The sequence below is a fragment of the Barbus barbus genome (genome assembly GCF_936440315.1).
Source record: "Barbus barbus genome assembly, chromosome: 24".
Classification (NCBI taxonomy): domain Eukaryota; kingdom Metazoa; phylum Chordata; class Actinopteri; order Cypriniformes; family Cyprinidae; genus Barbus; species Barbus barbus.
In genome coordinates, this window is record NC_136752.1 from 8,160,982 (window position 1) to 8,184,657 (window position 23,676).

The window sequence follows — 23,676 nt, forward strand, 5'->3', positions numbered from 1 at the left end:
AATAAATCTTCATTTAAAAGCAGCCTACGATCAGCGCATTATGTTACCGTTACCTCTTACGGCTCCGACAAGGTTTTGTTCCGTCCTCCAAATTATTATTATTTTATTATTATTATTATTATTATTATTATTATTATTTTATTTGATTTCTTATGTTTTTTTTCTTGATTGGGATTCTACCGTGGGTTAGTTGCCTAAAGGGATGTTTTGTCTGGTTTAATTGTGTTTATTGTACTACATTGTTGTGCTGTAGCCTACAGGCGAAGTTAACACACTTAAAAGTGTAGTTATGAATGACAAGGATAAAATATTTGTAGCTGTTTTAATTCTTTAAAAAATCATCCTTAATTATCTAATTATGTGCGTCTTGGACACGGCGTCCATCAAAAATAGACTGGGCACCTATCTTTAGTGAAGCAGCGTGGAGAGCTTCTGGGACTCTTCTGAAACGTGCCGTGGCACAGCTGCTATAAACAAAAGCATTGACTAGAGTGGCCGTGATCAGCTCTGGTGGCCGTGTTGGAACCGTAATGTGCTGTAGATGTGTGCAATGATGTCTCGCCCTCTTGAACATTATCAATTGGGACTAAGATCTCTAATGTTCCCTAACACCTGCTGCACAGCAGTAACCAGACAGACACAAGACAATGCCTTTGAATATGCTTCTAATCACAGCTGATCTCATCTCAATCACAGAGAATCCCACCAGCAACAAAGATACAACAGTTTATATAGGAAAGGTACATGGCAAAAATAACATGTCACAATGGTAGACTGATCTCGTCCCGGCGCACTCTCGCCAGAACTCCCGGGAGCAGAGCGATCGGGGGGAGAGATGTACAAACGAGGCCTCAGCCAGGTCTGTACCATAGCATCCAGTCCCGGAGGAGCTGGAGGGGCTACAAGAACCAGAGGGGACATTGTGCTGACTCTCGAGTCGCAAAGACGTCCACCTGTGCCTGGCCAAAAACTCTCCAAATCTGCTTCACCACCTCGGGGGTGAAGCATCCATTCCCCGGGCCTCGGCCCCTGTCTCGACAGGACGCTTGCTCCCACATTGAGATACCCAGGAATGTGCACAGCTCTCAGTGATAGGAGCTTGCCCTGGGACCACACAAGGATCTGGTGTGCCAGCTTGTACAAGGGGCGCGATCGCAGACCTCCTTGGTGGTTGGTGTAAGAGACCACTGCCGTGCTGTCGGTGCGCACCAGCACGTGGTGGTCTCTTAGGTCTGGGAGAAAGTGCTTGAGTGCACGGAAAAACTGCTAGGATCTCTAGTCAGTTGATATGCCACGTCAGGTGGCGACCACTCCACAGACCGCGAGCAGGGTGGCCACTCGTGACCGCACCCCAACCGGTGAGGGAGCGTCTGTCGCAAGCGAGACGCAGCGACAAGGAGCTCCCAGCACCGGGCCCTGAGACAAGAACCAAGGATCCCTCCACATGTCTAAGACACGGACAGCGGCGTGACACTTTGACAGCGTGGAGCGAGTTTCCCCTCAGGGAGACCCCCTTGGTCTTGAGCCACCACTGTAGGGGCCTCATGTACAGCGGGCCGAACGGATCACGTTGGACGCAGCTGCAATGAGCCCAAGCAGCCTCAACTGCTTGACAGTGAGTGACTGGCCCTCTCGCACTCTCAGGACTGTCGTGAGGATCGACTCATCTAGATAAGTGGTTCTCTGAGCTGGAGAAAGCACACTTTCCCTGGCGGTTAGTCTTAACCCCAAGTCTTTCATGTGGGCGAGAACGACATCTCGATGCCGAATCGGCAACTGCTCTGATTGAGCGAGGATCAACCAATCGTCGATATAATTGAGTATGCGGATGCCCTGCAGTCGCAACGGGACCAGTGCTGCATCCACACAATTGGTGAAAGTGCGGGGTGAGAGTGCTAGGCCGAAGGGAAGAACCCGATACTGGTACGCTTTGCCCCCGAAAGCGAACCTCAGGAACTTCCTGTGAGAAGGAAGGATGGAGACATGGAAATAGGCGTCTTTGAGATCTATCGTGACAAACCAGTCCTCGGACCTGATTTGAGACACAACCTGCTTGACAGTGAGCATCTTGAACTTCAGCTTTCTGACTGAGCGGTTCAGAAGACGCAAATCCAGTATGGGCCTCAGCCCCCCATCATTGGAACAATGAACTACCGGCTGTAGAAGCCGGTGTGGACTTCGTGAGGAGGAACTAACTCGATGGCTTCCTTCCTCAGCAAAGTAACGACTTCCTGTTCTAGCACCAGAGCCTGCTCGGGACGGACCGCAGCCAAAATAACCCCGTTGAATGGCGGGGATGACCCGCCGAACTGAATGCGATATCCATTCGCTATGGTTTGCAGGACCCAACGAGACACATTCGGCAGTCGCTGCCAGGCTGCCAAATGATCTACTAAGGGAATCAGTCTCTCGAGACTGACCCCTGGTGTCAGAAAAGCGGCCAGACCGCTGTCTCGCTGCGGCGCACCGGAAGGGGACGCGCGATCTGGTGGCTGAGGCGAGTCTCTCAGGCCCGCTGTATTCACAGGCGGAGAAACCTGAGGAAGATACTCGCTGTGACCCGCTGCGCCCTGGAACAACGGCAGGGTTGGCAGACAGGTCCCCGGAGGGCACCGAGGGGAGCCGGTCACCGAGTACCGTGGTGTAAGCCGCTCAGCCCCAGTAGGGGTCGCCCTCCGCAGTCCTGGGGCTTGCCCGTCAGGACTTCTTTGCCGAGGACCTCTTGGCCGACAAGACAAGCCAAATGATCTAGTAGGGGAATCAGTCCCTCGAGACTGACCTCTGGTGTAATAGAAGCGGCCAGACCGCTGTCTAGATGCGGCCCACCGGAAGGAAACGCGCGATCTGGCGGCTGAGGCGAGTCTCGTTTTTTTGAGAAAAAACGGGTGGATACACATGAGAGCAATACTCGCTGGGACCCGCTGCGCCCTGGAACAACGGCAGGGTTGGTAGACAGGTCCCCGGAGGGCACTGAGATGAGACGGTCACCGTGTACCGCGGTGTAAGCTGCTCCACCCCAGTAGGGGTCGCCCTCCAAGGTCCTGGGACTCGCCCGTCAGGACCTTTTTGCGCGAGGAGCTGGTATGTGGAGGAGGGCACTGAGTTTAGAGTTTAGAGAGGTTTCACCCGCGATCTCGACACCTCGGTGAGTAGATCGGGAAAAAACGGATGGCTCCTGTGTAGAAGTGGCTCCTCAAACTGGGGCGAAAGAGGCGGCGAAACCTCATCAACGCTCGTCACATCAACCTCCTCGGAGAAAGAGAGACGAAGCGTTGAGTCCTCGTCTCGGGGGGAGGAGTACCGCTTCCAAACCGAGAGTCAGATCTGGCAGATACGGGAGGAGATAGGGACATGCCCGTCTGACTCTCGCCAGCCAGATCAGCCTTTTTTTTCTTTTCTGCGAAGCAGCCGCCGCTTTGCCTTTTTTTTTTTTTTTTTTTTTACAGCAGAAGTGGGACCGGCTTTATTTTTCTCTTTATGCTTGTGCAAACACTGCAGCTTACACAGCTCATGACGTCTTTCACATCCACCTCCGAGGAGGAAGACAAGCGGGGCGTCGAGCCCTCTCTCTGGGGGAAGAAACGCGGCTTCCGAACACAGAGAGCGTGCGCGCACAGATTGTGTGTGTGTGTGTCCACTCATGATATAGCGAAGGCAGGGACTAAAACACAACCTGAAACGCGATCTGGGATCGCTCCCATCTTTTAGGACAGACAACACTAAATAAGACTCAAAAAACACACAGAGCGCTTGCTGAATGACAAAAAGCAGACGCCGGCTCCGCCGCACGTGCTTATATACTTCTATTTTTGACTGATTACAGGTGAATTCACCGGTGATGGTCAAATAAAAGATCACAAGGATGACAATACAGATTCATTTTCACAGCCTTCTTTGATCATATTTACCAAGGGTGCTGATATTTTTGTCCATGACTGTAACTACATCAATAAAATATACAAACAAATATATACCAAACAATCCCATGATCCAACAAATGTTTTAACTAATAAAACATTAAAACAATAAACACACGATTGCGACAATATATGGTTTATGTGTGTTTTTCAAGTCATCTCCAGATAATAAATAAATAAAGTATATGAATGATGCAGTGCTAATTGACATATAATTTATTATAGCAGAGAAACTAGTAAATATTTTCTGCCTTAAAATGGAAAAAAAATGTTTGTAACTATATAAACCATAAAATTGTCATTAGGAAAATATAGGAATAAATATTATTGAATACAGCTTACTGGTTATTGTAATTCCTTAGCCAATTAATAGTAAGAGATAATAAAATAATTAAACTTGTAATTTATAAATAAATACATACATACATACATACAGTTTCTGTTCCCCTCATTCCTGAAACGATGAACTTAATTTTACAAACTAAGTAAATTTGGAACGTGGCTTTCACCAGGTAATCGCTAATTTGGAATTTTCCCTAGACGTGTTTATAAATTTAAGCTAATACATTGGTGAGAGGGCTACATAATCAAGCAATTTTTGGGTAATGCAGTTATTCTAATGAAATTGGATAAAGTGGAATTTGTAATTTAATGCAGCACACTGTGGGCCAGTTTTAGTAACAGCTTGCGCTAGCGCAAACCGTCTTTTGGTGTTAAAATGGTACTGTCAGGTTTTACTAAAGATGCGCAGTGACAAATTAGTGCTGAAAAGGCGTGGCCACAGTTATTTTTGTGCCTGACCTTATTGAATATGCATTTGTAGGAGTTTCCCTTTCAGACGCAAAATTTATGGGAGGAGAGTATTCACATGAATCATGCAACGAGATTTACTAACGTTTGCACTCGTCAAATTACTGGCATTTGCACCATTATTTAACGACCCAAAAAATCATGTCTTAAACTATTTTGCACTGAAATGAAAGCAATTTGTTGCTAGGAGAGGCACTGCAGAGAACAGAGCATGTGGTAGAAGGGAGAGGATTTTTTCAACATTTTGAATGCCAGAAGAACACATTATCCGAACATATCATTTGCCAAGCCATGTTATTTTTAATTTGCTTCAGGAAATAAAAGACAACTTGGAAACCTCATCTAGGAGTCACGCAATACCAAGTCTATCAAAACTGTTGCAACCCTTTCTTTTCAACGTACTGTGGCTTATTAATTTCTTTATTGTTTATTCGCAACTTCGCTAATTTGCGCTGCGTTTGGTATATTACGTTGTTCGATATGTAAATGAGATGTTGCACCGGCGCTGTTTTGGAATTGCGCTCTTGCTCTAATTTTCCCTGTTTAGTAAAATGCTCTATAATTCCTAAAGTGTTCTTATGATGTAATTTTCCTGCTGATCTGGAGTATTTATAGATTCTATGGCTAAAAATGAGTGATTGAAAAATGCTGGGGTCCTGCACCAGCTGCACAGCTGCCATTAAAGGGGCTATTAAATTATGCTCTTACAAATTATGCTTTTACAAAGTCTTGAGTTTGATTTCAGGGTGTATTAGAACATGCTCTCATGCTTGGTGGTTCGAAAAACGCATTATTTTATGATCTCGATTAGTTCCAGGTTTGATGAAGGCCCTCCTTCCGAAAAACTAAATGTGTTGTGATTGGTTAACTGTCCCAGTGCGTTGTGATTGGTGAACAGCTTAGACAGTGTTTTAGTACTGCCCCGCTCCTTGCCAAAGCAGCAAGTTCGTCAATATTGCTCCCCAACTGCTCCCCGGGCACCGCAGCATTAAATGGCTGCCCACTGCTCCGGGTGTTTGTTCACGGTCTGTGTGTGTTCACTGCTGTGTGTGTGCACTTAGGATGGGTTAAATGCAGAGCACAAATTCTGAGTGTGGTTAACCATACTTGGCCACATCAATTCAGACCCCGAGAATATTGAGTATCACGCAGAACCTTTGCACACACGGATATTGCAAGACATATTAAAGTGGTAACGTTTTGTTGTTGTTTTTTTGGCTAAATCAATTTTAGATAGGATGTCAACAACAGCTTAAAAATAACTACATTTTCTATGTACAGATAAGTGCAACGATAATATGTATTATGCTTGTTGTTCTTTAATTCTAACATAACATGAATTGCAGTGAAACTCATACAGCTGAATTAATTTTTTTCCATAGTCCCACAGAGTTACACTATTTGTGGCTGCATATATATGCAAATTAATTTCTCGCTGTTGGAGTGGAAGAGATCTAGGTTTCCCCGGTAAAGCTGTTCACAAAGTAGAGCTCCGCTCACAAATGCCACTTTATCAGACATTAAATGCAAGAAGAAATGAAAATGGCATCCAAAATTTTCTGATGGCAGTCGGGTTTCCTTCAAAAATACAGTGATATAAAAACATCCGCACCGGGTTTCATTTTTGAAACGTGCAGTGCTCAACCAAGCGTTCTCCCCAATCGCCAACCATTCGAATTTCCGTTGGCGGGATTTATTTTAATGATATTCTAATGGGACGCTTTTTGATATCACAAATGCAAAGCAACGCTGTAGTCCAAACGAGCCATTCGTTGTAGTTCTTGAAAAGGGATTTTAAAAGAAACGAAATATCTCCCTATGGAGTGGACTTTGAGATTTGTAACTTTGTAGATCTTTTTATGCCCAAGCATACACACTACAAACTGACTAAAATTCAAAAAGTGAAAAAGCATAATAGGACCCCTTTAAGATAAAGGAGAATGCTGACAGAAAAATTTCAACTTGTTTTTTTTATATCCTGTATTTACTTCTTTCCCTTAAGGTGTTAAACAGTTGCGCCCAGGCCATGAAGGGGGTTACAGGGTGCAATATAACCCAGAAGCCAAAGGTTGTGGGGCAGCCATGAGGGCCATGTGCATTGGCCTGAGGTGAGGGTGAAACATTATTTTTTTTTTGTATTTTCACAGATATTTGGTATTAATGTTGGGGATATCTAATTGTCTTTACTTCAAAGATATCCTCGTCCTGACCAGCTGTCCTCACTGATTGAGGTTGCTGTGGAGACTGGAAGAATGACCCATACTCATCCAACCGGTTTCCTTGGATCTGTGGCTTCAGCCTTGTTCGCCTCTTATGCAGTCCAGCGAAGACCAGTCATAACCTGGGGCCTGGGTTTATTGAAGGAGGCTTGTCCTGTCGCAAAAACATTTGTTAAGTCTGCAGGATATGCTGTTACGGAGACTGAGGGTGGCTGGGATTACTTTACTGAAAAATGGAAATGGTAAGAAGCTGAATTTAAAGCACAATGCATGACGATATGGTTCTATTATAATGATAGACTGATATTTATCGGGGCGATTATATTAGACCATTTTGGTCTGAATGCATGTAATGTTAGGTCAGTAAGTATTTATACAATGATGCAAAACTTTTAATCTGCCCACCACCTCAAAGCATCTGAATTGCAAACTGTTATACTTATTTTAAAACTCTTTACATAAGAAATAGGGAAGCAGTTTATAAATGATTAGTTATTAATAATTATTAGCATTTTCACAATACACATTGTTTCAAAGCACAATACATAAATTGACAAGATTGATGTCTATAATATCTAAATTCCATTAAGTCCACATTTAGCAGTTTAGAGTTGGGTACAGTTTACATTTTCAAGTTCATCTTGGTGCTCCAGCTGTCCAGGATTTATGATCCAGACTATCTTTTTTTTTTTCTTTTTTTTTGTATTAATATCTGTGACAAAAGTTTTACCAGTTGGGTCTTCAAGATGAATGATGAGATTTGTTGTCACTTTGCTGCAGTACACTGTTTTAAATTATTATACAAAAGACATATCAGTAGCTTTTCTGTAAAATAAACAAATAGATTTTAATTTTCCGAAGAAAGTGTTAGTTTTGAGATAACCTCCTTTTTTGTTTTTAGTAAACATTTCTCTATGTGAGCTTTGGTTAGAGGTGGCTGAAATGTGGCTTTATGCACAACTTAAGAGAGTCTGCATGTTCTCTGGGTTCTTGGAACTCCAGAGACACCAGCAGCTTCAAATGACTATATGCACATCATATATGCACTGAGCATGTATGAATGACTACAGACCTGTTGCTTTAACATCTATGGTGATGAAGTCATTTGAGAGGCTCGTGTTGGCTCACCTGAAGGACTTTACTGGTCCCTTGCTGGACCCCCTGCAGTTTGCTTACGGAGCAAACAGGTCTGTGGATGATGCAGTCAACATGGGACTGCACTTCATCCTTCAACATCTGGACAAACCAGGGATTTATGCAAGGATCCTGTTTGTGGACTTCAGCTCCGCCTTCAACACCATCATCCCGGACACCCTTCACATTAAACTGACACAGCTCTCCGTCCCCACCTCCGTCTGGCAGTGGATCACCAGCTTCCTGACAGACAGGCAGCAGCTAGTGACGCTGGGAAAACTCACATCCAACACATGCACCATCAGCACTGGAGCTCCTCAGGGCTGCGTTCTCTCCCCACTGCCCTTCTCCCTCTATACGAACGACTGCAAATCTAAAGACCCCTCTGTCAAACTTCTGAAGTTTGCAGATGACACTACAGTCATCAGCCTCATCCAGGACGGTGACGAGTCTGCTTACAGACAGGAGGTTGATCAGCTAGCTGTCTGGTGCAGTCACAACAACCTGGAGCTCAACACGCTGAAAACTGTATGATGATAGTGGACTTCAGGAGAAACCCCCCTGCTCTCCCCCCACTCACCATCATGAAGGGCAATGTGACTGCAGATTTTAGATTTGAGATGCGATCTGTTTGATAGTGAACATCTTGAACTGAAAGCATTTGATAACGGGGTTCAGAAGATGCAGATCTATGATTGGATGGAACCCTTATGACCTCCTGAAACCTCTCGACGACAGTGTTTACTGTGTCGCCAAAGAGGCCAGAAAGTGAAAGCGGAGCATTCAGAAAAAATAATCTGTCCTTGTCTTGGAGATATGACAGTTTCAACCACAGATGTCTCTCTGTGGCTACCATTTCCCTGCTCTTTCAGCCGCACAATATTTGAGTAGTTGGACACAGTGGGGCTGAAGAGATGGGAAGAATTTGATTTATTACACAATCTCGACACCTCAGTGAGGTGATCGGGAAAAATTGGAAGGCCCCGGCGATACAGCATTTCCATTTTCCAACTCACCAGTAAGGTCTCTTCTGTGACTTTGGTAACCGGTAACTTTGCTGTGAGTTCTCTGCATTTTATCTTCAGTTGGTCTTCTGTCATATTTGTTAATTTCAGAATGGGTGCAAAAGTTTCACAGATGGCTACTGTTCTCTGGATTCTTACACTGAAGTCATGGATAACTGAATCCATTGACACAAAAAGCACATTGTTTCAGAATGAAATTTCTGCACTCTCTACAGTTGTGTTCCCTTATCAAAAGCTACTCTCGATGCTGCGCTTAAAGCACTATTGGGAACATTCTTTGTTCGACCGGTTGTTGAAGCATGTGTGTCAAACACGCCAAACTTTGGCTTATATAACCTCGGTCAAGTGACGTCACTCGATTACGAACACCTGGAGGTTATAAATAGATGTGACGCGGAAACATCCTCAGGTCTTTTGTCTTCTAAAAAAAAATAAAGCAGGAAGCGAGTAGATATATAGAAAGAAAGAAAAAAAAACAACTACTCACTATGGTAGATCAGGAGAGATGTTTACCTGCTTGTCAGAGGCAGCTCTCTGACGAAGATCTCCATGCTTTCTGCTTTGAGTGTTTGGGGGAAGAGCACGCGATCCTCGGGCTCGAGGGCGAGTGCGAGCACTGCGATCTCCTTTCGATCAAAGTGGTTCGCGCGCAGCTTGCCTTCTTTAGAAGCTCGTGGGGATCGCGTGTCGATCTGGCCGAGGCACGTGACACGGACTCGCCCCTTTCTCTCGCACTCTCGCCGGATCATGAAGCCCTCACCTCTGTTTCTCAAGCGCGCTCCAGGGTTTCTTCTGAACTGGCCGAGGAGACTTCATCTCTTGCTTCTGCGGAGGTGGAAAGTGCCACCTCAGAACGCTCCTCTTGTGATGAAAAAGCTTATGAGGAGTTACTCGAGGTGGATAAAGTGTTTGTAATGCAGGTCAGTGTGTGTGTGTATGTGTATGTGCGTATGCGCGTGCATGCATGCGCGTGTCCAAAAGGAGAGATGGAGTGCCTACAGAGCATGGCTAGAGTTCAACAGTCTAACAGCTTCAGGAAAGAAGCTATTTCTGAGCCTGGTGGTCCTACTCCGGATGCTCCTCAGCCGTCTGCCTGAGGGGAGGGGTTCGAAGAGTCCGTGTGCAGGGTGAGTGGAGTCCTTCATGATATGGAGGGCCCTCCCCCTACATCGTGCTGTGTAGAGGTCTGTGATGGTGGGAAGCCGGCTCCCCATAGTCCTCTGTGCAGCCCTTACCACCCTCTGCAGAGCCCTCCTCTCAGCAGCAGTACAGCTGCCATGCCACACCGTAATACAGGTGCAGAGGACACTCTCCACCGCACAGTGATAGAAACTCCTCAGGACTGAGCTCCCAAGTCCAGCTCGCCGCAACTTCCTGAGGAAATAGAGACGCTGGTGGGCCTTCCTGACCAGCTGGATGGTGTTGGTGCTCCAGGTAAGATCCGTGGTTATATACACTCCCAGGTACCTGAAGCTAGAGACCACTTCCACAGCTACTCCTCCAATGTACAAAGGAGGAGGAGGGCGCCTGTCTCTTCTAAAATCCACCACCATCTCCTTGGTCTTCTTCACGTTGATGCAGAGGTTGTTTCCTCTGCACCACTGCATCAGGTGTTCCACCTCCTCTCTGTATTCCGACTCATCATTGTCAATGATGCGTCCCACTACTGCTGTGTCGTCCTCAAACTTCACTATATGGCAGCTAGGGTGTCTTGCCGAGCAGTCATACGTCAGCAGAGTGAACAGGAGGGGGCTCAGCACACAGCCCTGTGGCGAGCCAGTGCTGAGAGTGATGGAGGAGGAGATGGTGTTGTGGATCCTGACAGTCTGAGGTCTATTGGTCACGAAGTCCAGAACCCAGTTACCCAGTGTAGGACTCAGACCAAGGGAGGAGAGCTTCTGTACCAGGGTCTGTGGGATGATGGTATTAAAAGCCGAGGAGAAGTCCAGGAAGAGCAGACGAACATAAAAGTTTCTACTCTCCAGGTGGGTAAGGGCTGTATGAACCACTGATGAAATGGCGTCATCCGTGGAGCGGTTTTTCTTATAGGCATACTGGTGGGAGTCCACAGTGACGTCGATGGAATCTTTAATGTGGGCCATAACCAACCTCTCAAAGCACTTCATGACTACCGGGGTTAAGGCTATAGGTATATAAGGTAAACATATATATATAGAAATAAACTAGCAATAAAATAAAATAGAATTAAATAAAAATAGATATGAGAATAAAAATAGAATATGAAGAATAAAAATAGAATATGATTCTGCATAGATTCTATAATGGATGAGAGTTGCTGAAATCGCGTTTGGTCTCGTACTGTATCGAGTATCTTGTCAGTGTGTGCACTTGCTTGGCCATTTGTAGTTGATAAACAGGAAAGTGGGTTCAAGCGCCAGCAGAAGGCAGTGTAATGAAGTGGTCTTTAAGAGAAGCAGTCTATCAGCGGAAGTTTAAAATCAGCTCGTAAGTGTATTTACTTGTCTCAGTGTTTAGCGCATTTGCCGTTGCTAGGAAACGCTTATTTTGTTTACTAGGATGAGAGTTGCTGAAATCGCGTTTGGTCTCGTACTGTATCGTGTATCTTGTCAGTGTGTGCACTTGCTTGGCCATTTGTAGTTGATAAACAGGAAAGTGGGTCCAGCTGAATTGAAATGATCATTTGTTGGTTTGGTATAATAAAGGTTATTATACCGCGGCAGCGGTCGCGGCAGTCGTCATGTGAAGCCCTCTTAGTGTGAAGACCAAAGAGTGTAAAGACCATCGACTCTACCGTGCGACTCCACCGGGCAGGGACACCGGCAAGGGATAGTAGTAGCTTTTTATTTAATTTTTTCATTGATATGTTTATTATTGAAATGTTGTTGTTATATGCATGTGTTAATTTTATTTAATTTCTTTATTTTCTTAAATATGTGGGTAGATAGTATTTATAGAGTTGTAACTTTTTAGTTTTAGTTACTTTTTCTTATTTGTAAGTCGCTTTGGACAAAAGCGTCTGCTAAATGACAAAAGTAAAGTAAGTAAGTAAAGTATAAAAAAAGTAAAGTGTATGTCAGTGATAAAGTGTCCGTGTGCTGTGCAGTGCAGTAAAGTGTATAAGTGAGTAAAGGAATACTAAAGACAAATGGTATGTAAATCCCACTCATTTATCCTCACGTAACCTTCTACAACTGAGACTGACATTAGTGCAGATTGTAGTTGAAATTGTGCAAAGTGAAAGTGTGGGGTGATGTGATTAGAGTGGAGAGTGGTTAAGACTCCGAATGGCCTGCGGGAAGAAGCTCCTCCTCATTCTCTCTGTGTTCGCCTTCATGGAGCGGAAGCATCTCCCTGAACGCATCAGAGAAAAGAGTCCATTGTTGGGATGGCTGAGGTCCTTCACTATCTTCCTGGCCCTGGTCAGGCACCGCTTGCTGTAGATCTCCTGCAGGTCAGGGAGCTCGGTGTGGATGGTACGTTCCGCTGAACACACCACCCTCTGGAGGGCTCGTCTGTCCTGCATAGTGCAGTTCCCGAACCAGGAAGTGATGCTGCCCGTCAGGACGCTCTCGATGGTGCAGGTGTAGAAAGTCTTAAGCACCCGAGAGGGAAGTCTAAAGTCCCTTAAGCGTCTCAGATGGTACAGACGCTGCCTGGCCTTCTTCACCAGGGTGCTGGTATGACAAGACCAAGTCAAGTCCTGCGTGATGTGAACACCCAGGTATCTGAAGCTGTCCACTCTCTCCACTGGAGTCCCGCTTATCGTGGTCGGCTGGTATGACCGCTCCTGCTTCGTACTGAAGTCCATTATCAGCTCCTTAGTTTTGCTGATGTTCAGGTGTAGACTATTCACCTGGCACCAACTCTCCAGGTTCTTAATCTCCTGTATGTAGGCCGTCTCGTCGTTGTCTGAGATCAGGCCCAACACAACAGTTTCATCAGCAAACTTAATGATGGTGGTGGAGTTGGAAGTGGCCACACAGTCATAAGTGTACAGTGAGTACAGCAGGGGGCTCGGAACACAACCTCGAAGGGCTCCAGTACTTAGGGTGATGGAGGATGAGGTGTGTTTACCCATCCGTACGGCTTGCTGTCTGTCCTTCAGGAAGCTGGAGATCCATTGGCACAAGTATGTGCTGAGACCAAGGACCTCCAACTTGGAGGTGAGTGTGGAGGGAATTATGGTGTTAAACACTGAACTGTAGTCCACAAACAGCATTTTTACATAATTCCCTTTTCTGCAGTCCAGGTGACTTGTTGTGGTGTGGAGGAGGTGTGAGATGGCGTCCTCCGTGGAGCGGTTATGTCTTTACGCAAACTGTAGTGGATCCAGTGTGTCTGGTAGTGATGCAATGATGAAGTCTCTGACCAGTCTCTCAAAGCACTTCATCACCACTGATGTGAGGTCTACAGGGCGATAGTCGTTGAGGCAGGTGGGTTGGGGTTTCTTCCCTATAGCGCTTTAAGCGCAGCATCGAGAGTAGCTTTTGATAAGGGAACGTCTCGGGTTACTTGACTGTAACCGTGTTCCCTGAAAAAGCGGGAACCCAACCGCTGGGTCAAAACAACCCAATCGCTGGGTTCGTCCATATTTTACCCAGCATTTTTTAGAGTGTATATATAAAATAACATAAAATATATATACTGTATATAACATAAAAACTTGCCCCTTTTGGGCTTGCACTCTATTCATTTACTAACTGTTTGTTTTCTTAAAAACAGGAAATGACAGTTTTAATGAGTGAGTTATTTGATCCTTCATTTAACTGATTCGTTCAAACAGCTGATCCATTCAGTAATGAAATTTCATTGCATTATTATAACGGCAATAAAGTTTCTAATCTATTTCTATCTATTTTTTGTTATAGGCCTAGGCTATGTTTATTTTGACTTTAATTTGGTATCTCTTTTCTTAATTACCATTCTGTATAATTCTGCTAATATTATTAATACTGCAAATATTGTAGACGGCCGACAAGTACGCCAATAAAATGTAGACTTTATGATTTTATTTATGCCTGTATGTGATGATAAATTAGCGTGTAGTGGTTTCATAGAGAAAAATATTTTGTTCCCTCAACATGGTCAGGGAGTCTCAGTCACCACAGCACCTTAGTCACCACAGTCACCGCTACCAACGCTCACAAGATCCCAGTCACCCGATTACTAATTTTCAGCACCTGGCAAGACCCATCACGATCCCTATATCCTTGCACTCTCTCCGCAGTCACATTGTCTGGTCTACAGTTTGCTATGCTTACTTTCCTGACTCCTTACCTGTGTTTGCTTACGTTGAAGTTACTCAAATGCCCTGCTACCAGTGTTTCCTCAGTTCCACCTCTCCTTCCCTCCTCTGGATCACCTGCAAGACAAAGACACCTGTCACCATACAGATAAGAACCCCGGACCCTTCCCATTCCCGGATTACTCTACTTTGGAGTTTCAGCGGATGCTCTGGAGGAACTAGTCAACACCGTCGGGCCCTCTCTCACTCCGGTCACCAGCCCACCATCTGCCTAAGCCAGTCCCATAGCCAACCCATCTCCATACTCGGGTGAGGCGGTCGAATGTAGTGGTTTTCTGCTCCAAGTCTCTCTGTTTATAGAGATGCAGCCCCAGAAGTTCACTACTGAGAAATCGAGATAATTTCTGATCTCTCTCCTGACGGGACGAGCTTTGTTATGGGCACGAGCCATCGGAAACTCGTAGAGTATCATTTTCAACTCCTTTGACGCTTTCACAAACCACTTCAGGGAGGTATTCGGAGTATCCACTGGCTCGTTGTCAATCCCCAATCAACTCATGCAGCTGCACCAAAGCTCTTCCTCGACGAGCGACTACACTCTCCACTTTCACACTCTAGCAGCGACTAACAGATGGAACAAGGCCGCGCTGTAAACTGCTTACCAACAGGGATTATATCCTCTCATCCGAGCGCAGATAGCCATCTATGACGACACAGTTGGTTTGGAAAGTTTTATGCAACGAGCCGTGAAGATCTCTCAACGCCTCTCTGCTTGCCTGCCCAAAGAAACCACTCATTCCCCTGCCTCACCCACTGCCTGTCCTCCAGTACCAGAACCCATGCAAGAGGACTCTGCCAGTCTCTCACAAACGGAGCGTGCCCGCCGCTTAGCATCGGATATCTGCTTATATTGTGGATCATCGGCACATTATATCAAGACCTGCACCTCTCGCCCCACAAACCCAGCGGTGAGTCTCTGCTGACAGTTCAACTGCTCACCCCGCATCATTCTGTTTCAGTGCCTGCCCTCGTTGACTAAGGCTCCTCTGGAAACTTCCTCAACCAAGCACTCAGGATCAGAATCAGAATGAGCTTTATTGGCCAAGTATGTTTACACATACGAGGAATTTGTTTTAGTGACAGAAGCTCCACATTGAAACAGAGAGACAGTAACACAGGACATGACACCGATAATAAATAATAATACAAATAGGCAATGTACAAAACAGCAAAAACACAATATATAATATAGACAACTATGTGTGTACAGGTCTGATATGTACAAGTTAGAAATTAGAAAACATTTTTAGATAAATAAAAAAGTAAGCAAGTGTGGTGAAAAAATAATAGAGTTGAGTGTTCCGTGTTTTATTGTCAAGTGTTCATGAGATGGATTGCCTGAGGAAAGAAACTGTTTCTGTGTCTGGTCGTTCTGGTTCTCAGAGGTCTGTAGCGTCGACCAGACAGTAACAGTTCAAAGAGGGAGTGTGCTGGATGTGAGGGGTCCAGAGTGATTTTACCAGCCCTTTTGCTCACTCTGTATGAGTACAGTTCTTGGAAAGTGGGGAGGGTTGTACCAATGATTCGCTCAGCAGTCCGGACTACTCTCCGTAGTCTTCTGAGGTCAGATTTGGTAGCTGAGCTGAACCAGACAGTTATTGAAGTGCAGAGGACGGATTCAATGATGGCGGAGTAGAACTGTTTCAGTAAGTCCTGTGGCAGGTTGAACTTCCTCAGCTGGCGAAGAAAGTACAACCTCTGCTGGGCCTTCCTGACAATGGAGTCAATGTGAATGTCCCACTTCAGGTCCTGAGAGATGGTGGTGCCCATCTGAATGACTCCACTGCAGTCACAGTGCTGTTCATGATGGTGAGTGGGGGGAGTGCAGGGGGGTTTCTCCTGAAGTTCACAATCATCTCCACAGTTTTGAGCGTGTTAAGCTCCAGGTTCTTAAGACTGCACCAGACAGCCAGCTCCTTAACCTCCTGTCTGTAAGCAGACTCGTCACCGTCCTGGATAAGGCCGATCAGTGTGGTGTCATCTGCAAACGTCAGGAGCTTGACAGAGGGGTCTTTAGAGGTGCAGTCGTTGGTGTAGAGGGAGAGGAGCAGTGGGGAGAGAACGCAGCCCTGAGGAGCTGATGGTGCGGGTGCTGGATGTGCCTGGTTCTGTCAACACTGCACTGGCTCCCTATTAAACATTTTAAGATCTTGCTAATTACCAATAAGGCACCTCAGTATTTGAGTGAGCTCTTATCATACTATAGTTCTTCACGTCTGCTGCGATCTCAAAGCTCTGGCCATTTGATAATACCTAGAATATCAAAATCAACTGCAGGCGGGAGATCATTTTCCTATTTAGCGCCCAAACTCTGGAACAATCTACCTAACACTGTTCAGGAAGCAGACACACTCTGTCAGTTTATATCTAGATTAAAGACCCATCTCTTTAATATGGTTTGCACATAGTATACTATCACATTTCTATAATTCAAATCCGTTAAAGGATTGTTAGGCTGCACAAAACTCCCTCAAGCAGAACACCACTGGGCTGACACCATTCCAGTGCATGCTCTGTTTCCAACCCCCTCTATTCCCCTGGACGGTTTCCGAGGTTTCCGAGCAAGCGAGAGAGTCTGGGACTCAGCTCACGTCCATCTCCAGCAGGCAGTGCGGAGGCACAAGGACTTTGCCGATTCCCGTCGCTCCAACGCCCTGGGGACAAGATCTGGCTCTCCACCAGGGATCTACGTCTCCGCCTGCCCTGCAAGAAGCTGAGTCCCCGCTATATAGGTCAATTCACCATCCAGAGGCAGATTAACGACGTCACTTACCAGCTCAAACTCCCAGCATGCTATTGTATCTATCCAGCATTCCATGTATCACTGCTCAAACCCTTCTCTCCTTCTGCCCCAGGTCCCAAAGCCGGCAGTAACTCCTCCTCCCGAAATAGTAGAAGAGTCCACCGTCTATCGAGTAAAATAAATCTTGGACTCCCGGCAAAGGGGAAGCCGCTTGATGTACCTAGGTGACTGGGAGTGGTACGGGTCAGAGGAAAGATCCTGGGTGGCCCAGGATGATGTTATGTATCCCTCCTTGCTTACTGAGTTCCACCACAACCACCCAGATCACCCCGCACCCAGAGGTCGAGGCTGTCCCCATTGCGGCAATAGGGCATCAGGGGCCACTCCTGGAGGAGGGGGTACTGTCAGGGATTCTCAGTCACCACAGTCACTGCCTCCAATGCTCACCAGAACCCAATCACCCGATTGCTTACAGACAAAAGAAGTCATGGCCACTCCATCCCAGAGAGACAAAAGCAGATTGACCAAGTTCTTAGTCTCTGGCCCACGGCGCTTTTGTGTTCAAGGGTCCTTTCCCCACTGCATTGTCATCCAGCACAACCAGTGGTAGAAAGAACCACCACCAGACTGCTCACACAACCATGGAGAACATCAATATCACTTAAACAAACAAACCTCTTTCCAGAGACCTTGGCATTGTTGCACAGCAAAGATGGGCACTCGAGTTAGTGACTCGGACTCGAGTCGCACTCGAGGTGCGTTTTTATAGATTTCAGACTTGACTCAGACTCTACCTGAAATGACTCCAGACTTGACTCGACTCGATGAAAAGGACTCGTGAATATTTTAAAAGGAACTCGAGTCTTTTATCCTTAAATACTAACATAGGCTAACTGATATTCAAAAGGCGGACCGCATCCGCGCCCCGGCATCCACCCGGACCGCGAGCCGTAACAGCAGCCCCATTTTAAGTGAGCAGCGCATCAAAACAGCGGAGCGGATCACATAACAAGCGCTCACAGTCATTTGTGGCAAATATCTTTCATCTTTAGAATTTTTATCTAAAGCTAAACGTGCTTTATTCAAGCCATTTCAGCTCCGTGCGCTTTCTCTCTCTGTCCTGACATGTGACACACAGCAGCCACAACAGCACTTATGTTTTATTTATTTTTTTCCTTTTTATTCAAAACATTCCCAAACCCATTAACTATATCATGAAATATCTTGATTCTCACCTTTATAGATTATGTTAGTTGATCTAGTGGGACGATGGTCAAAGTAACCTAATAATGTAATCTATTAACTATGCATAAAAACCTGTCTGTTAACTAATCATAACACTTTCATTGTACAGAAAGAGAGTAAAGAACATTTAGCTACATTATCAAAGAACATTTATACTGACAGTCTAGAGTTCAAGCACTCTCAAAAACTCCCATTAAAATCATTGAAGCTGTTTACACTATGAAATAAATATCTTACTTAAATATTCAAAGACTCGAGACTGACTCAGACTTCAAACTTAACTCGGACTCCTGGTCAAAGACTTCAGACTTGATTCAGACTCCAAGTTAAAGACTTGTGAACATCTCTGTTGTACAGTAAGGGGGTGGGGGTGGGGGTTATTGCTCAGCTACACAGCCTCCTAAAAAATAACATATTGAGCATCCGCAATTCATTACATTCAGTTGTTCTCTGCAAGCAAACATATTGGCCCAACAATGGAATCCAACGGCTTGGGTGAAGGTACAATTAATGTAGGTCTTTTAATTAACTTGTTAATTAAACATGTTAGGATTGAGTTTCAGTTTTATTGTAGCACTGTGCTTAATCTTACTTCAATTCTCAAGTGATCATTACATTTAGACCATATTAGATATTTAATGATTCTGGACACCCAATACTTTCAGTTATTTATTCATTAAGGATCCAGTATTGCTTAGAGCATTAGTTTTCAAACCTGTCCTACAAGCACCCCTGCCCTGCATATTTTGTATGTCTCGCTTACACCTGATTCAACTCATCAGCTTGTTAGTAGAGACTGCAAGACCTGAATTGGGTGTGTCTGACAAGGGAGTTTGTAACATTTTATATTACAAAATGTGCAGGGCAGGGGTGCTTGCAGGACAGGTTTGAAAACCACTGTCTTAGGGCACAGGTGTCATAAGCCTGAAGGACGTGATTAGCTGGATCAGGTGTGTTTAATTAGGGTTGAATCTAAACTGCAGGGCTGTGGCCCTCCAGGAATTGAGTTTGACACCCCTGGCTTAGAGCCTCACACCGACTAGAGATTGCAGGTCTTACGATCACAAACTTGTCAGTTCTGTGTTAGTCAGAGGATGCAGAGTGAACTAATATATTTAATAAACCTAACCCATTCCCTGAGGGAAACACACCCCTCAGCAGAACAATAAATGACTGTTGTGAAATTGATCCATTTTACAATTTGGACTGAGACATTTAACATGATACCATACATAAAAGAGGGAAAAGCAATAGATTAACAAATATACATCATATGTGGTATATGTGACCCTGGACCAGAAAACCAGTCATAAGTAGCACGGGTATATTTGTAGCAATAGCCAACAATACATTGTATAGTCAAAATTATCGATTTTTCTTTTATGCCAAACATCATTAGTTATTAAGTAAAGATCTTGTTCCATGAAGATATTTTGTAAATTTCTTAATTTTTAATAAACTTTTTTTGATTAGTAATATGCATTACTAAGAAATTCATTTGGACAATTTTAAAGGCAATTTTCTAAATATTTCGATTTTTTTGCACCCTCAGATTCACATCTCCATTTTTTAAAAATGACCCTCATGACTGGTTTTGTGGTCCAGGGTCACAAATAGGGCCAGATTTACTAAACAGGGCAAATTAGCATGAGAGCGCAATTCCAAAATAGCGCCGATGGGTGTGGACATTTCTGCAGGTGATTTACTAACAAAAAAAAAAAACATTTTGTTATTTGTTTTGATCAGGTCATTATTCGTCCACCTAGTCTCAGTGGCTTATTTCTAACAGTAGTGAGCACGAATCAGGTATTGATCTCCATGCATCATAAACTTTTGCAGAGTATCATGGGTAAGCAGCTTCTGGTAAACAACATAGTAAGAAAAGTGGCATGAGTCATGAGATATAAATGAGAAAACCACATGCAACACCCTTCAGTCTCGCTATAATGGTCTATTTTTGCTGCATCATGAAATAAATCCGTAATCTGATTTTGAGTGAAATAAGAATTATTATTATTAAGCATTCATAACATGTCAGTTAAATATGGCTCACTATTTGGCAGGTATTGTTTTAAAATCACCTTTTAATGCATGCAGTTATAACTGCTTATCATCGATTTATAAATGAATTATTAGTAATTAATGAACACCTTCATAAACCCTTTACAAAGGGAACCTTACTGTAAAGATTTGTTAATTTTTTCATCTCTCCATTCTCTAGGTATTTGGATCTAAGGGGATTGTCTAAGGGGACTGAGCCAGTTACTTGGCCTGACCAATATGGGCCAGCAGAACGAGATGAGGCCTATGTGAGCTTCAGTCTATCAGGTTGGGGTGGTGGATGTGGTCATGATGCTCCAATGATCGCTCTGGATGCCCTCTTAGGAGCAGGCTCAGACTGGGGAGAACTCATGAGTCGTGCAGCATTTCATGGAGGTCATCTTACTATATCAACTATATCAATTTTGTGTTTTAGTCCAGTTTGTGTAAAAACTAGGGCTGAGATAAACTATGCATTAAGACAGATAGGTGTAAGTGCAGAAATAAGTATGAATATTTGCAATAATGACACTGTATCAAGAGGATCAATCCTCACACAAAAATATTGGACCCACGTTATTCTAAGTGTGTAAGTATATATTAAAGGAATACTCCACTTTAATTTAATTTTCAAAAGAGCCTATTTTTTTTCACATTTCTGTAATTATATCTATAATTATTAGGGCTGCACAATCATAGTAAATTGATAATCACAAATATTTTGTCAGAATTTAATTTAATCAGAATTATTGCATTTTCACGTAAACACAAATCAAGAGAACGTCAACTCATATGTATGGTTTAATTTAAAGGGCATATTATGCAAAATTAACTTTTATATGTTGTCTGAACATAAATGTGTGTTGGCAGTGTGTACACAACCACCATATAATGATAAAATCCACCTGCTCCTTTTTTATTTAATCCCCATAAATCATAAGCAGTCTCTTATAATGAGTCATTCGCAGAATCCGTAAACACATTTTATAGGCCCCACCCACAACTGTTAATGAACACTGACCTATAAGCACCTGAGTGAACCGCACACAATCCACCATGTTTATCTTCACTCTAGAGCTTTCTCGTTTGGCTCTCAGCGAAGGCGGTCGCATTTTTTCCTCTCCCTTCCTTCCCTATCCTTCCCTGCTTGCCTCTTCGTCTCGTGCCGTCTCACTTGAGAGACTCTTTCTGCACTGCACTCCAAACTGAAAAATATGGATTTGATCAACTGGTCTCTCAACGAAATTGACACCATCTTCTCGATGAGAAGCCTGGGATCGGGGGAACCTGACTGCCCTGACGGAACGTTCGCAGCTGGCTACACGATGGACGCAGGTCGTGTGTCTGGCAGCTCTTTCCGTGGAGGACATTGGAGACATCTACCTATTCGGAACCACGATAACGGGTTTTCTGCTGATTGGATTAGGCTTTGCTCTGTTATTTTTAGAATTCAGGAGAGGGAACAGCTGTCCAAAGCCTCAAGGCTGCCCGTCATGAATTAGTGGGCAGAGCGGACAGCACTGTCTGAGACTATTAACCGCAATATGGATACCATCACGGAGAAGCTCACGGTTAAAGGAAAATTGATGATTTGGAGACCAGAAATGGACTAAGAGAGTAGCTGTGAAATCGGAATTTGGCTACTCGCCCCAAGACCAAACAATCTTATCTTCTTTGGCTCTCCTAACCAGCGCAACCTCGGACAAGGTCGAAGCTGGAAAATTTCCCCGGGAAGAGCACTGCAGTTAGACTCTCTTGCGTTCCTCCCTCCTTCCAGACACCTGCTGTTGTTGACTCGGTTGGGGTCCTGATCAAGGCTGTCTCCATGGCAACCTGTTGTGTCGCTTTCACAATCTGCGGACTGAGGCAACTTGATTCGAATGCCAGCGTGCCAACTTCCCAGGCCACACATACATACACACATACATACAAATACGCACTCACCTCCCAAACCCCCATCCAACGCCTTCGCCGCTTTGTACCGCCACTCTGATAGGCGGGTCTGACCGGCGCCGGAAATGGCTGCAGGACGGGATGGCTGCTTGTCGGAACTGGATTACTTATTACTTATTATTTACTGTTGCTCCCTCGGACAAACAAATGGAGTTGCTCACTGTTTAACAATTACAGCTGCAAATGGGAATTAAATATTCCATGGAGGGATTTATAAAATATTTAAAAATAAATGTGGTGGGTAACTCAAAGCGAGGGTTTACAGATTACAATGCAAGTGGGAGAAGTCTCATATTACGGTCAGTCATCACAATCATGGATGACAACATGCAGGATCAACACTGTTCATGTATCTCAGGATGCAATTAAATTAATGTACATTTAATCAGTTTAATATGAAGAGACAGTGAAATGTAGACCTTCCTTTGTGTTTTTGACCTACACTGTACAAGACGTGAGAACGGTCCTGTTACGGGGCTGACGAGACGTGAGGATCCATATGCAAAGCTTTATTATGAAACATGGTCATAAAACAGGCAGGGTCAGATAGAGGCAAACAGGTATGGCAAGGGCAAAGACAAAGCAGTCCGTGGAGCAAGCGTGGGTCGACGATCAGCAAACAGTATCCAAAGGGGCAAGGCAGAGAGATAATCCAGAGACGAGAGCAATAGTCCAAACGGGGAGCGAACAGAGTCCAAACGGCAAGGCGAAGGGTTAATCCAGGAAACACGGGCAGGGTCAGACACGGCAAGATAAACAAGGCAAGACTAAGACTAAGGCTCTGTAAAGTAGCTATCGCTAGGAGAGAGATAGACGCTAAACAATTACAGAAACACGGAAGGCACGGTAAAGCAGCTAGCGCTAGGAGAGCACTAAATGCAGATCAATACTCGGCCCTGAGCAAGAGCAAGTCCCAGGCTTAAATAGAGAGTGAGTGATTGTGAAATGAGCATCAGGTGTGTGTGATGTGTGAATGGTGACAGCTGTGATCTGTGCAATGCATTGTGGGAAATGGAGTCCAGTGTGTTGTGAGTGAAAGTCAATGTGGTGAACGGGTGACCTCTGGTGGTGGTAAACCAGGAGAGCATGGACCAGATTCGTGACAGGTCCGCTATTTAGGTTTGTACATTAACATGGACTCACTAACTTTAACGTTAGCTAGTTTTAGTCAGAGATACCTTGCTGAAGCACAAGATAACATTAACGTTCTGCTTAACTTAATGAGTGTATGACAACCAGAAAATGAATGTTTTTGTCTTCATTTGGATTGGGGTTGAATGCTTAGGGACATTTTGCTCTGTTA

General features: G+C 44.6%; 1 protein-coding gene across 3 annotated transcripts in view; it reads left to right on the top strand.

Moving 5' to 3' along the window:
- The window catches only part of LOC306844004 (ADP-ribosylhydrolase ARH1-like), a 42,317-nt gene that overhangs the window by 13,238 nt on the left and 5,403 nt on the right, over nucleotides 1–23,676 (top strand). For all 3 annotated transcript variants that reach the window (XM_079375797.1, XM_079375796.1, XM_079375798.1), the window contains 3 exons: nucleotides 6,730–6,835; nucleotides 6,922–7,188; nucleotides 20,602–20,816. In XM_079375797.1, the coding sequence (XP_079231923.1) occupies nucleotides 6,730–6,835; nucleotides 6,922–7,188; nucleotides 20,602–20,816 (588 nt within the window). The remainder of the gene's footprint in view (nucleotides 1–6,729; nucleotides 6,836–6,921; nucleotides 7,189–20,601; nucleotides 20,817–23,676) is intronic.